This window comes from Monodelphis domestica, chromosome 1 (genome assembly GCF_027887165.1).
Source record: "Monodelphis domestica isolate mMonDom1 chromosome 1, mMonDom1.pri, whole genome shotgun sequence".
Classification (NCBI taxonomy): Eukaryota; Metazoa; Chordata; class Mammalia; order Didelphimorphia; family Didelphidae; genus Monodelphis; species Monodelphis domestica.
Window position 1 is genome coordinate 269,960,743 of NC_077227.1, and position 15,509 is coordinate 269,976,251.

General features: G+C 36.0%; 1 protein-coding gene across 3 annotated transcripts in view; it reads left to right on the forward strand.

The window, feature by feature from the left end:
* Positions 1-464: 464 nt before the first annotated feature.
* Positions 465-15,509, forward strand: part of MNAT1 (MNAT1 component of CDK activating kinase) — a 284,646-nt gene continuing 269,601 nt past the window's right edge. For 2 of the 3 annotated variants that reach the window (XM_056810856.1, XM_056810857.1), the window contains exon 1: positions 478-753. In XM_056810856.1, the coding sequence (XP_056666834.1) occupies positions 665-753 (89 nt within the window). In that variant the 5' untranslated portion in view covers positions 478-664. Of the gene's footprint in view, positions 754-15,509 lie in introns of all 3 variants that reach the window. The other variant, XM_001377477.4, reaches the window with a different exon arrangement.

Genomic DNA, 15,509 nt, shown 5'->3' on the forward strand with positions numbered 1-15,509 from the left:
TATTTTCTTATGTGGGAATGAACTATTCATTTCAGTAACTGAAATGAGTGCAGGATTTTAGCAAATATTTCCCCCTTTTCCCTATCTCCCCTCGTACCCCGACTCCCCTCCTAATTGAGACCTCCTAATTACTAAGGTAATATCCCTGGAAGACTTAGAACATGCTTTTCTAAATTCAACACTGTTCCAGTTTCCTTGAAAGATATAGGTAAATGCACAACAGATTAGCTCTTATGACCATTTTTCCCCTTTGAAGAGTTTTGAAATTCTCACACCACGGTAGTGGATTTGTCCAGGGTCATACAGAGAAAGAGAAGCAGAGAAGAGAATCCAGCAGTCACTACCAGGCCTAGAGTCATCTATCTCCCTTTCTCACTCTGACCTTCTTTTTCTCTTCCTCCCCCTCCCTTCCCCTTCCCTCCCCTCTCCTCTTTCCCTCCTCTTCCTTCTCCTCCTCCTCTCTCTCCCCGGAACCTTTGTGCAGTGGCACCGCGCTCGCGCCGGGGCTCATTCACCGACGGAACTCTCCTGCTACGGTGCTGGTTAGAGAGGGAGACAGGCTTTGCTTTCACTGAGTAGGGGAACCTGCGGTTGTTGCGTGCTCTGTCTTGGCCGTGACTGGAGATTGGGGGTGGGGTCAGTCTGGAGGCGGAGAGAAGAAACCATGGACGACCAGGGCTGCCCTCGGTGTAAGACCACCAAGTACCGGAACCCCTCCCTGAAGCTGATGGTGAATGTGTGCGGGCACACGCTGTGAGTGTGGCGGAGATGGGCAGGGGCTGAGGCGGGTGCTCACTCGGTCATTCGGTCAGTCAATATGCATTTAGGAAGCGCTTATTGCATTCCTGTCCCCTGCTAGGAGCTACTGGGGATACAAATACAAGGGAGATAAAGGGAGGAACCCTGCCCTCATGGAGCTTACGTACAAAGAGCCGTGTGAGGAGAGTGGGAGAGAGCTAAGCTCCGAGAGGTAGTGGTGGGGGGACCCTGGGAGGCAGGGATAGCAGGGAAATCGAGAAGGGTTTGGTGACCCAACATAAGCCACACATAGACATAAACTTCTTTGGCGGGGGCTGTTTGTTCTCGCGGGAAGGATACTATTTGGCGGGGAGGGGGGGAGGGGGAAAGTGAGTCATTTACTTGAGTGTAAAAACAATTACATTTTAAATGTTTTTTTTTTTTTAAATTTATAACTGAAAAGAATGAGTTAACAGCTAGGAAGTTGGGAAGTTGAAGGTGATACCCCCCCACCCCCCAGTCACCCACCCACCGGAAGCTGAACTGTAGATAAACTTACACTAACTTAAGCTGAAGGCAATGGACAAAATTTACAGAATTAACAAATTTACACGCAGTAGACCAACATACATGGTTGACAAACAGTACCCCCTCCCCCCATTTGAAAGTAGAAACTTACAAAACAAATTTATAGTAGAGGAACTTACTCCTTACATACACACCTGAAAAACGTTACATATATGTTAGACTTTGTTTTAACCGGATCATCTGACTGTGCTATCCCTTCTGTGATAATTAAGAGCTATGTGGGAAGAATGTTTATATTTTGAAGGCAGAAGATGTGGGTTTTGCATCCTGTTATATTAAATATCAAGGCAACTAGTATTTATTAAGAAGATTTCATTTTGATTTGCAAGCATTAATTAAGTTGTGCACCAGAGGCACTATGCTAAACGCTGCGGGGGATAAGTCTAAGGCAAAAATAGGCCCTTACAAGGAACTCAACCCAAGGTGTACTGGGGCAAATTAATTTACCTCCTTGAGCCTTAGTTTCCACTTCTGGAAAATGAAGGGATATACCAGATCACCTCTTGGGTCTCTTCTTGGTCTGAATTCATCTAAGAAATGGTTGAAATCTTGAAAGTTTTGTAAGGGAACGTGAGGGAAATATGATGCCTTTAATGATAAAGGTAGAAATGGTCCTAGCCTTTGCTGTATTTTTTTTTTAACAATTGGGGTTAATTTCTTTCTGGATAGATATGGTTAAGTTGGTTAAATATGACTAAATTCAATGAAGTTTTATGCACATAAAGCATTTATTTGGATGAAAGCTTTCTTATAATTAGTGTTATTTTTTTGTTTGTAGTTTCTTAATGTTTCAATTAATCAACAGGCATTTATTGAGCACCTTCTGTGTTAGACACTGTGGGCAGTGCTGGAGATAAAAATACTAGAATCCCTGCCCTCTAGGAGCTTACATTTTACTAGGTTATTTAGAGATTAATTAGAAAATGTTATTGGAAAGAGCCCTTGGAAAGATTTATTGATTCGGTTGCATCATAAGCTGCAATTGGAACTTTTTATTTTTGTAAATGTCTTAATTGATGTTAGTTTTCCCCTGCTTGCCATGAGTATTTATTCTGCTTGCAATGTTGAACCATTAAAGAATGTTTAAGTGACTAAGGAATAGAGAAAAATGACCAAACTTGTAATACAAAGCAGAATGACTTTCAGGGTAAGTTTGGCAAGTAGGATGAACAGACTTTTAACCCTTTAAATATGATTGATTCATTGTGTATTCATTTCTTTACTTTTTAGCTTACCTTTTTTTATTAGGTTTGATGCAATTCCCCCTCATTTCTTTACCTTTGGTCAGTTAACGTTTGATATAAGAGAGCAAGAAAATAGAAGTGGCCAGATATTCTATTATTTTTGATAATAGGACCCTTAATGTAACTGATCAGAGGGGAAATTAGTTGAGTAGGAAGATTATAGGATTTTTGAAAAATTAAATTTTTTTTTTCAAATTAGGAAAATCTTTCTTCTTTCTTCTTTTCCTCTCATTGAAAAAGAAAGTAACAAATATGTATAGTCCTGTAACAAATATGTATAGTCAAACTTCCTGTAAGATTCATGTAAAATAAAGTCTCAACTGTATTACAGGTCTATCACCTTTCTTTGTTAGGAAATGGGTATCATGTTTCATTGTGAGTCTAATGGAATTGTGTTTGGTCATTGCATTGATAGGAATTCTAAAATCTTCTACATTTATGTGTTATTCTTCTACACAAATAACACTATTGTATAAATTGTTCTTTTGGTTCTCACTTCTTTTTGAATTTTTTGATATAGATCTTCCCAGGTTTCTCTGAAGCTATCCTATAGTAATTTCTTTTCTTAAAAAACCAACCAACCAACCAACCCTTCCCTTCCATCTTAGAATCAATATTGGTTCTAAGGTAGAAGATTGGTAAAGGCTAGACTATAGAGGTTAAGTGACTTGCCCAGGGTCACTCTGTTAGGAAGAGCCTGAGGTTATATTTGAACAGAGGCCCTCCCATCTTTAGGCCTAGCTCTCTGTCCACTTAGCCACCTAGCTGTGCCTCCTTAATGATTTCTTATAGCACAGTAGTATTTCATCATATTCACATACTGTGACTAGTTCAGCCAATTTGATGGTGTTAGAACTTCAGAGTTGTTTAAATGTACATTTCTCTAATATTAGTGATTTGAAGCATTTTTTTTTCATAACTATTGATAGCTTTGATTTCTTTATTTGAAAACTACCTATTCATATCATTTGATGATTTTTAAAATTACTTGTATACATTTGATTTATTCTCTATTTTCCTCAGAAATGAGACCTTTCTCAGAGAAGGTGTTGTATAATTTTCCCCATTTACATGTTTCTTTTCTAATTTTTGCTGCATTAATTTTGTACGGAGAGAGTATGTCTACTTCTACACCTTCAATTAATCAGCTCTGTCAGAAAGTGGATAATATACTATATCACAGGTCTTCTGGATACATGGTTGGTCATCTCATTTACTAGCATTATTATAAAACTAAGCTGTTTTTCTTTACAGTGTCATTGTCCTTGAATACATTATTCTGTTTTTACTTCACTGTGTAGTAGTCTGTACACCTTAGGATTCCCTGAAATTGTCTTTATCATCTCTTATAGCATAATAATATTCCTTTACATTCATATATCAGAATTTGTTGGACCATAGGATTACATGCTTTTTTATACTCATTGATTGCTGTAAAATTATAAGAATGGGAGGGCACCTAAGTGGCTTGGTGGATTGAGAGTGAGGAGGTCCTGGGTTCAAATGTGACCCTGGGCAAATAACTTAACTCCCATTGCCTAGCCCCAGAACTCTTCTTCCTTGGAACCAATACACAGTTTTGAGTCTAAGATGGAAGATGAGGATTTAAAAACAAACTGGATTGCCTAGTCTTGAATGTACACTTTTATTAACTTTCAATGTCTTTAGTTTAATAATTTAATTTCTATGTAGTAGAAAATAACAAATGTTTTCATAAGAATAAAATTGGTAATATCCATAGCTCATTATTCTACTTTCTTTTACTTTGACTAAAACTTTGATTAACTGAAACACTTGTAATAGAAAAAGGATGTTCTAAGGCTGATTGAATTTTCTATCAATTGAGTTATTCAGCCTAATCTGTATAGTGTAGTTAAAGCTTTCTGGATGATTCAGTGTGTTAATTCTAAATCTCAGTTATCATTGTAATACAGTAGATATAAAAGGTATAGGAGATTAAATTCACTATGCACTGATTCCAATATGTAGTCTGTTAAAAAATCATTTCTGTAAAGCTCTTTTTAAAAAGCTTGTTTCTTTTCAAAGTTGAGGTTACAATATTCTAATCATTTGAAAAGTCTAGTTCTTTTGAGATTTCAATCAATGTTTTATATATAAATATATATATACACAAACACAGACATACAATGTCTAAAGCTTTAATGCAGTTTTAAGCTTTATTAGCTTAAGATAATGTAAATAAAGACACCATATAAATATAATATTTAAGAAATACTTTAATGGTAGTTTCTCTGTTGAATTTAGATATGTTTTTGTAAATATGCTGAGATTCAGATGCTAGCCATGATATATATGCCAGTTTTAAATTGGTGTATGAATGATATATGAGTGTATTTCATTGATGTGTGTTAATCTGTATTTCTTTTTTTCCTGCTTTTGAAAACTTTCACTGCCAAGACCAAACTTCTAATGATGAAGTAGGTATAGTACCTGGACTAGATCAAGTATATGCTTAGGAAATCTGGAATTGAAAACATTCAGAGATCTTTTTTCAAAATCTCTTAAAGTCACAGAAGATAAAATGGACAGTTTTGATTACATAAAATTTATAAAAGGTTTTGCACAATACTTAAGGCAGTTAAAATTAGGAGAGAAATAGATTCCTGGAGAAAAACAAATAAACCTTTGCAGCAAGTTTCTCTGATAAAGGTCTCATATCTATAATAGATGAGGAACCAATTCAAATTATAAGACTAATAGTCATTTCTCATAGATAAAGAGTCAAGGGATAGGAATAGGCAGTTTTCAAAGGAAGAAATAAAAACTATCAATAACCATATGAAAATATATGCCAAATCACTAGTAATTAAAGAAATGCAAATTAAAGCAGCTCTGAGGGTATTCACAGCTATCACTTCATGCCTTAAGAAGAAAAAGAAGAAAATGACAAGGGACAGGAGGAATGTAAAGATGATGAAAGTAGAAAATGCAAGGGATAGGAGGATAAAAGGCACATTGATGAACTATTGGTAGAATTGTGAACTAGTCTAGCTATTCTGGAAAGCAATTTGGAATTCTGCCCCAAAAGTTATTAAATTGCATGCCATTTTTAGGTTTGGACCTCAAAGAGAGCAATGAAAGAAAAAAGGACCCATCTGGACAAAATATTTATAGCAGCTCATTTTCAGTGGCAAAGAATTGGAAACTGACTGGGTGCTCACATTGAGGAACAGATAAGCAAACTGCAGCATATGAATACATGAAATATTATGTCATAAAAATGACGAAATGGACAACTTGAGAGGAAATTGGGAAGACATATGAACTCTTATAGAGCAAAGTGAGCAGATATAGGTGAATAATTGATATTAATCATGACATTATAGAGAAAAACAAATTTGGATCATTTTATGACTCATCATTGTTGTGATAAACCACAATTCCAGAGGATTTATGATGAAACGGGCCATCTACTTTCTATAAAAGAGTTGATGGATTTAAAATGCATAATGAGACATGTTTTTAAACATGGCCAATGTAAGAATTTGTGGACCATGTATTTTGGTTATTAATGTTTTCTTTTAATCTTTTTTATACTTATTTAGCCGAGGGGTGGGTGATGGGAAAGAGAGATAATGTCTGTAAATAAGTAAGTAAATAAACTTGGGAGAAAACACCAAAAGCATAGAAAAAATCAAGGATGATATGATCGTATTATGAGAGAAAGAACATCAGTATCTACCCATATTTTTATCTAGACTCAAGTAGTTTTTGCATATCAAGGAAAAGGCAGCAAACTGGCTTTCCTCTGCCACTTATATTGCCAAAATGATAAACCTGTAGAGCATTCTGGCCACTTATATTCCTCAGGAGAGGGAGAGAGCTTGAGGGACCCTAGATGCATCTCTGGTGTTCTGGAAAAGAGGAGGAGCCCTGTCATCATGAGCTATACAGTTCAGGAGTTAGCCCTTTCTATTCTCTAAGTAAAAAACTTGGAAAATAGACGTAGCTACACTATCAGACCTGGTCTCATTTGAGGCCAGGAAGCGTAGTACCACTGAACAAAACCAAAAAGCAGTGAGTCAGGAGTGGATAGAAAGTACTGTAAGCAAGCTTCATTAGAATTGAGGGTGGACAATTAACAGAGTGCAGGGGTAGGCAGGGAGGATGGACACACAAGGCATGGAATTAAGGCCCAATTTGGATGAAGAGGATGGGTTTTTATTGAGTTCTTGCCTGGGTCAAAATTCAGGACTGGTGCTTTCCCTAGTGGGGAAATTGAGGGCTAGATGATATTCAGATTCCCTTTGTGGTAACAGGGTCTTTTGGGCCATTACTGTTGACCTTATTCTGACTTACTGGGGCAGGGAAGTATTTTTTATTCTATTTTTTTAATATTCTATTTTTTAGTAATTGGTTTACATATATTGAGGATACTTTTCTTGAAAATGAGAAGGAACAAGTACTAAATGATTCTCTATATCAGACCATATCTTTTGTGATTAATCATATGCCTGATTCAAAGGTACAGAGAATGCAAGATTCTTTTGCATGTTAGTTACAGAAAAAAATGGCATTTGTTTTGGTGGAGCAAAATACATGCCCTCATATATATGCTAAAAATGATATAATTTCTTGATAAGTATCACTTTACAAAAATGTGTGTGTGCATTTTACTGAATAAGACTCAGGGAATAAACTTCTAGAGATGCATAAAATTGGGACATGTATATTTACTACTATCTTGGGAGAATATCTTGAGCAAGGTACAAATGGAAGAGGGGTTTCTTATGTTTGCTGGTGTTATTGTACTTATTGTATTAAGCCCTGAAATGTTCTAAGGACTTCTCAACAAGATCCATGATTACAGAAGAGATTGACCTAGCAATTTCTATTGTAAAGAACTAAATAAACAACGATGCCTATATCATAGTTTTGTCATATATTTTCCCAAATTAAAAAAAAATTGTTTCCTAAAGTTCAACTTTTATGTGTTCTTAGGATTTAACTATGGTTGTTTGTTTAAACACCAAGAGGATTGAAATTCTGAATCTCTTTAATACTGCTCATTTTAAAAAATGTAATAATTCCATATATTACTTTTTTTCACATATAACTTCATATTGAGGAAGAGCCCCAGGCTAGCCATGTTTCATTCCTCCACTGGCTCTGCTTCTGACTCTGAGGACTTCATCATCATTCCTCAATAGCCTTCTTTCTCTGTAGTTTCCTGTCCTGGAACCTCCCTTTACCTCTGTAACTATTCTCTCATTGAGGAGTTCATCTTAAAACCTCCCTTTTGAGAAAGGGCCCAGGCCATCTACCTTTGGTTCCCTTGGCTCTGCTTCTGACTCTCTGGATTCATTATACCCTTTCCCCCAATATCCTTTCTACTTCCCCCCTTCCTTCAATGTATTTTTTGGGGGTTTTAAAATTAGAATCGAATCTCTTTGACTGCAAGTAATGTTTCTTTTTGCATGTATTTCCCTGGCACATAGTTAGGGCTTAATAAATTGAATAACTGACTTTATGTAGGATGCTTTTTCTGGTCCTCCTAGCTACTAGTTCCATTACCTTTCATCTACACTATGTATCTCATATGTGTACATATTTCCTCACAGGTAGAATGTACTCTTCTTGATGACACAGTGATTCACTTTTGACTTGAATTATTGGCACTTATATAGTCCCTGGTACATAATAAATACTTAATTAACGTTGGTTGGTTGATCAATTGTTTGGTAACTTGCTGAGACTGGGCTACAAGCCCGAAGTAGCTGATATTCTGTTTGAAGGCTTGAATCCAAGTCACTTGTGGGTTACAGGACTGGTATTAGCTGTATTTGCTGTCTTCTTTTCCTCAGGTCCAAGGCAATCTTCTGGGCAGGCCACTTTTAAGGCTGAGTCCTCTTTCTGTATTAGTTTCATATAGCTGGGAGAATTGGCTTTTCTGTTTCTTATGCACAAAGATGAGTATGGTATTGATAGTTTGTGAGGGGCTATTCTCTCCTCTAGTTTTTTTTTCTAAATTTTTATTTATTTATTGAGTCAATTTAGAACATTATTCCTTGGTTCCAAGAATCATATTTTTTCCCTCTCTCCCCTCCCCCCGTAGCTCTCTCCCCTCTCTCTCCAACCTTCCTGTAGCTGACGCACAATTTTACTGGGTATTACATGTGTCCTTGCTCAGAACCCAGTTCCATGTTGTTGGTGTTTGCATTAGGATGTTCATTTAGTGTCTATATCCCCAGTCATATCCCCTTGACCCATGCAATCAAGCAGTTGTTTTTCTTCTGTATTTCTACTCCCACAGTTTTCTCTGAATGTGGATAGTGTTTTTTCTCGTAGATCCCTCCAAGTTGTTCAGGATCACTGCATTGCCACTAATGGAGAAATCCATTACATTCAATTGTACCCCAGTGTATCAGTCTCTGTGTACAATGTTCTTCTGGTTTTGCTCCTTTCCCCCTACATCAATTCCTGGAGGTCATTCCAGTTCTGTCTAGGGTGGTTTTAAATGGAATTTCTCTTTCTAATTCTTGTTGCTGTGATGTGTTGGAAATATATAAAAATGCTGATGACTTATGTGGGTTTACTTTGTATCCTGCAACTTTGCTAAAGTTGTTGATTATTTGACTAGGTTTTTTGGTTGATTCTCTAGGATTCTTTAAGTAGACCATCATATCATCTGCAAAGAGTGATAGCTTGGTCTCTTCATTGTCCATTTTAATACCTTCAATTTCTTTTTCTTCTCTAATTGCTACATCTAGTGTTTCCAGTACAATATTAAATAGTAAAGGTGATAATGGGCATCCTTGTTTCACTCCTGATCTTACTAGGAAGGCTTCTAGATTGTCCCCGTTGCAGATGATGTTTGCTGATGGTTTTAGATATATATTGTTTATTATTTTTAGGAAAGACCCTTCTATTCTTATGCTTTCTAGTGTTTTCAATAGGAATGAGTGTTGTATTTTGTCAAAGGCTTTTTCTGCATCTGTTGAGATAATCATGTGATTTTTGTTGGTTTGCTTATTAATATGGTCAATTATGTGGATGGTTTTCCTAATATTGAACCGTCCTTGCATTCCTGGTATGAATCCTACCTGTTCATAGTGAATAACCCTCCTGATCACCTGCTAGAGTCTTTTTGCTAGTATCCTATTTAAGATTTTTGCCTCTATATTCATTAAGGAGATTGGTCTGCAGTTTTCTTTCTCTGTTTTTGACCTGCCTGGCTTTGGAATCAGTACCATATTTGTGTCATAAAAGGAATTTGGTAGAACTTCTTCTTTGCTTATTCTGTCAAATAGTTTGTATAATATTGTGATTAGTTGTTCTTTGAATGTTTGATAGAATTCATTTGTGAATCCATCTGGACCTGTGGATTTTTTTCTTAGGTAGTTCTTTGATGGCTTGTTCAATTTCTTTTTCTGATATGGGGTTGTTTAGGTAGTCTGTTTCTTCCTCTGTTAGTCTAGGCAATTTATATTTTTGTAAATATTCATCCACATCACCTAGATTGCCATATTTGTTGCTATATAATTGGGCATAATGGTTTTTAATGATTGCCTTAATTTCCTCTTCATTAGAGGTGAGGTCTTCTTTTCATCTTGGATACTGTCAATTTGGTTTTCTTCTTTCCTTTTTAAAATTAGATTGACCAGTACTTTGTCTATTTTATTTGTTTTTGTTCTTTTTTTTCACCGTACCAGCTTCTAGTCTTATTTATTAAATCAATAGTTCTTTGACTTTCAATTTTATTAATTTCTCCTTTGATTTTTAGGATCTCTAATTTAGTCTTCATCAGAGGATTTTTAATTTGTTCACTTTCTAGTTTTTTAATTTGCATGCCCAATTCATTGACCTCTGCCCCCCCTAATTTGTTTATGTATGAATTCAAGGATAAAAATTTCCCCCTGAGTATTGCTTTGGCTGCATCCCATAGGTTTCGAAAGGATGTCTCATCATTGTCATTTTCTTCAATGAAATTATTAATTGTTTCTATGATTTGTTCTTTAACTAACTGGTTCTGGAGAATCATATTGTTTAATTTCCAATTAATTTTTGATTTGCCTTTCCATGTACCCTTACTAATTATTATTTTTATTGCATTGGGATCTGAGAAGGTTGCATTTATTATTTCTGCTCTTTTTCACTTGTTTGCAATGTTTTTATGCCCTAGTATATGGTCAGTTTTTGTGAATGTATTATGTGCTGCTGAAAAGAAGGTATATTCCTTTTTGTCCCTATTTATTTTTCTCCACATGTCTACTAACTCTAATTTTTCTAAGATTTCATTTACCTCTTTCTTATTCATTTTTTGGTTTGATTTATCTAGTTCTGATAGAGGAAGGTTCAGGTTTCCCACTAGTATAGTTTTTCTATCTATTTCATCCTTGAGCTCCACTAGTTTCTCCTTTAGAAATTTGGATGCTATGCCATTTGGTGCATATATGTTGCATATGGATATTTCCTCATTTTCTATACTGCCTTTTATCAGAATGTAATTACCTTCCCTATTTCTTTTAACTAGATCTATTTTTACTTTGGCTTTGTCAGATATCATGATTGTGTCTCCTGCCTTCTTTTTATTACTTGATGCCCAATCGATTTGGCTTCATCCACTTACTTTTACCCTATGCGTGTCTGCCTTTCTGATGTGTGTTTCTTGTAGACTGCATATGGTAGGGTTTGGGTTCCTAATCCACTCTGCTATTTGCTTGTGTTTTATGGGTGAGTTCATTCCATTCACATTCAGAGTTATGATTACCAGCTGTGTATTTCCCAGCATTTTGATTTCTACTCCTAGTCCTGCCTTTTCTTCTTTCACTATTCCCTTCTACACCAATGTTTTGTTTTTATTAGTGCCCCTAATTCCCACCCTTATTTTACTTCCCTTTCTACCCCCTTCCCTTCTTATTCCTGTCTTATTTTCTTTACAGTCTTTTTACCTCCCCCCCCCCCCTACTGCTTCCCTCCCCACCAATCCATTTGTTACCCTTCTATTTCCCTATAGGGCGCAAATCAATTCTTTGCCCCAATGTATTTGATTGTTCTTCCCTCTTTGAGTCAATTTCAATGCTCCTAAGAGTTGAATATTTACTATCTTCAACCTCTTTACCCTTCCAGTGTATTGATGTTCTCCCTCCTCCCCACCATGCGCTTTTTTGTGACATATAAATTTATTCTCTTTAGTTTCTTTTCCCATTTCTTTTAGTATTATCCTCTTTTTTTTATCTCTAGTTGTATGTATACATATATATACACACATTTATGTATTTATGCATACATATATATATATATATATATATACATATTTATGTCTTGGCATTTCATCCAATACAATTTGTCACTGTTCCCTCTAAGTGTAATTCTTCTAGCTGCCCAGGTGATAATAACAGTTTTTGAGAGTTACCAATGACCTCTTTTCTTATAGGGATACATATCATTTTAACTTATTGGGTCTCTTAAAAAAAGTTTTTTTTTTTGGTTTTGTTCTGTTTTTCTTTTTTCTCTCTTAATTACCTTTTGATGATTCTCTTGAGTTCTGTGCTTGGACATCAAATTTTCTGTTCAGGTCTGGTCTTTTCTTTACAAATGCTTGGAATTCTTCTATTTTGTTAAATGACCATACTTTCCCCTGTAAGAATATAGTCAGTTTTGCTGGGTAGTTGATTCTTGGTTGTAGGCCTAGTTCCCCTTGCTTTCTGGAATGTAATATTCCCTTCCTTTTGGTCCTTCAGTGTGTATGCAGCCAGATCCTATGTTATCCTCACTGTGGTTCTATGATATATGAATGACTTCTTCTTAGCAGCTTGTAATATTTTTTCCTTGTTCTGATAGTTCTTGAATTTGGCTATAACATTCTTGGGTGTTGTCAGTTGGGGATTGAGTACAGGAGGTGATCTGTGGATTCTTTCAATCTCCACTTTTCCCTCTTATTCTAGAATATTGAGGCAGTTTTCTTGGATAATTTCTTGTAGTATGTTGTCCAGGCTTTTCCTTTTGTCATGGTCTTCTAGTAGACCAATGATTCTTAAGTTGTTTCTCCTGGAACGATTTTCTAAATCTTCTGTTTTGTGAATGAAGTGCTTCATATTTTCCTCAAATTTTTCATTCTTTTGATTTTGTTTTATAGTGTCCTGCTGACTTGTGAAGTTGCTTGCTTCCAATTGTTGTATTCTGGATCTTAAAGACTGGATTTTATCCCTAGCTTTTTGGTCATCTTTCACTTTCTGGTCTGATTTTCTTTGGAGGTCATCTTTCGTCTTTTTTGCCTCCTCTTTCATCTCCTTTGCCTCATTTTGAAGATAATTAATTTTGGCTTTCAAGACATTTTTCTGTTTCCAGATGACTTATCTTGTTTTTAAAGTTGTCTTCAGCCTCTCTTAATTGTGTTTTGAATTTTATTTTAAGTTCTTTCAAAGCTTGTATCCAATTCTCTGGGGTTTCTGTTTTTTTTTTCTTTTTTTTTTGCTTGGTGCTCCCTCATCCTTCTCTGTTCCGTTTGCTCTTTGTTCATTGTCTGCGTAGAAGCTATTGATTGTAATTCCTTTTTTCTTTCTCTGTTGTTTGCTCATATTTTCCCTTTCTTTATCCTCTGCAGTTGCCTTTGCTCTTGCTTCTCTCATTTTTTGGTTGGATCGGTGGGCTTCTCTGTCAGCCTTCACCCTTGGAGCTTGAATCTCTTAGAACAGCCTGTGGGGGAGGAGTGTTGGAGCTTGAGCTTTCCTGTTCTCTGGAGCTTTGATGGGATTAAGTCCAGCTGGGTTGAGCTGGATGTGCCCTGAGGCCAAAGCCTGGGTTGAGGCATATGGAGTGTCTGAGATGCTGCCCGCTGTGCACTCTGCATTTCTTCTCCAACTGCTTCTCCCACCTGCTATGTTCGATGCTCTGAGTCTGGCACAGCTTTGTCCACAAGGTACTCCCTCCAGACTAGCACCCTTGGCTGCCCATAGGTTCGATCTGCTGCTGGAGGCTTAGCACTCTAGGTGGGGTGGGGGGCTGGGACCTTCCTTCTTCTTTCCCCTTAAACCTGAGTGTTTTCAAATTCAGGCTTTTGGGGGGGGCGTACCTTTTAAGTTGAAACCTGCAGGAGGGTTCCTTGGCTCTGGCTTATTGTTAGGTTTGATTTTCAGTCCCCTAAGAGCATTTAGTTTGTAATTGGTAAGGAAGGGTTTTCAGAGGTCTGAACTTTTGCTCCCTCTATGCCGCCATCTTGACTCCACCTCCCTTCTCCCCCCTAGTTCTAATTACTGGTTAATGCATAATTAGTTTTCATTTACTGGTGGTTCCTAACTACTTTGAATAGAGTCTGAATGGTTGAATTGGGTTTGAGATGACTAATCCTGAGTCTTTCTGGTCACTAAGGAAGGACTGGGAACTGGTTGCTTTTAAAATTTTAGTATTTCCATTGCCCTTAAAAAAAATACAAATGTTATTCCAGCAATTCTTATGATTTTGAATCTTGGAATACCACAGTCTCGGAAGAATAAAAGGTTAAAAGTGACTAAAATGGTATCCAGACATGCAGGAAGATGGCAACATTTTCCCAGTAATCATGTATAGAAGTGGCATGTTGGCTATCAGACCAGGGTTCAAATTCTCCCTGATAACTTACTAGCCATGACCCTAGGCAGTCAGTTGGCTTCGCTAGGTTTATTTCCTTACTTGTAAAATAGGAATAATAATATTTATACTTAGCTTAGAAGATTAATTTAAGGTTTATATGAAATTATGTGTTTAGATTGTTTTGCAAACTCTAAAGTGCTATATAAATATGTTATTTATTGAGGAAAATTAATTTTGGAGAAAGAGACTGGTCCAGTTATGTTTCCAGAGGGAGGAAGATAGATACCCCAAATGCCTTGCTGGTACCTAAAAAATGTAAACAAATTTAGATAATATCTAGTACATTGGGTAGATCATCTGCTAAGTATTTGTAAAAGAAAATGTACAAGAATTTTTTGTCTTCACCTTCTTCTCCCCCAAAACAAAAAAACCCAAAAAGAATCTCTCTGGATTGCAAGACATAGATAAGTTCTGATCTGTATTATAGGGATAGAGAGAAGACACACATAGGTCATTGCCAACTTATCCAATTGGCAATTTGTGTCAGATTCTGTAATTAGAATGAATATGGTTGGATCAATTCTGAACCAAGAGATTTCTGTGTTGTTTTTTTCCCCCTTAATCTGCTACTTGGAAACTAGTTTTAAAAAATATGAAATGGTTAATGCTTCTTTTTGGAAATAAGTTGCAGCTATATGAACCAGTTCATGTTTGCTAATTTATGCTAATATTTATTTTTTTTAAACACCATTTTCAAGGTAGCTTCCTTAGGAATCATTCTAAGGAAATGAATATATTTCATTATTGAGGAACATTTTTTATTTTGAAGGAAGAGGGAAGGTTTGGAAATCATAAAAATAATTTCCTTATTTTATGATGTGCTTTTTCTTCTTTTAGAATTTTCAACTTAATGAAATCATCTTAGATGTATGGGTAATCTGTTTATCAATATTTTTTTGCTTTTAATGGGACTGTGGTTTATTTAACAGTACATTTGGAGAATGAGAGTCAGAAAAGGTATCTTAATTCCAGCAGTACTGTTGACATAGGGGTTTGATTACTAGCTGGAGAAAATTTATGTGGAATCAAAATCTTTTCAGTAGGTACATCTTGATTACTAATGAATTTTTGCTAAGCTAGCATTTAAATCAGCCTTGGCTGGCTTGAAGTACACATGTGGTTTTTGAAATATTCCTTGGAAGAAGCTACTTAAGTCCCATTGACGTAAGGAACTGGCTCTCTTGACTTCTAGTGGGAGAAGGAAAGTGAAGTCTGATTTAACTATCTGGAAAATTTTAATTTACTTGATTACAAAAGCCTAATAGTTTATTTGATTACTAAAAATTAATGTTCATTTTGTTACTAGTATAGACAATTTTTATAGAATCATGGATTTTAGAATTGGAA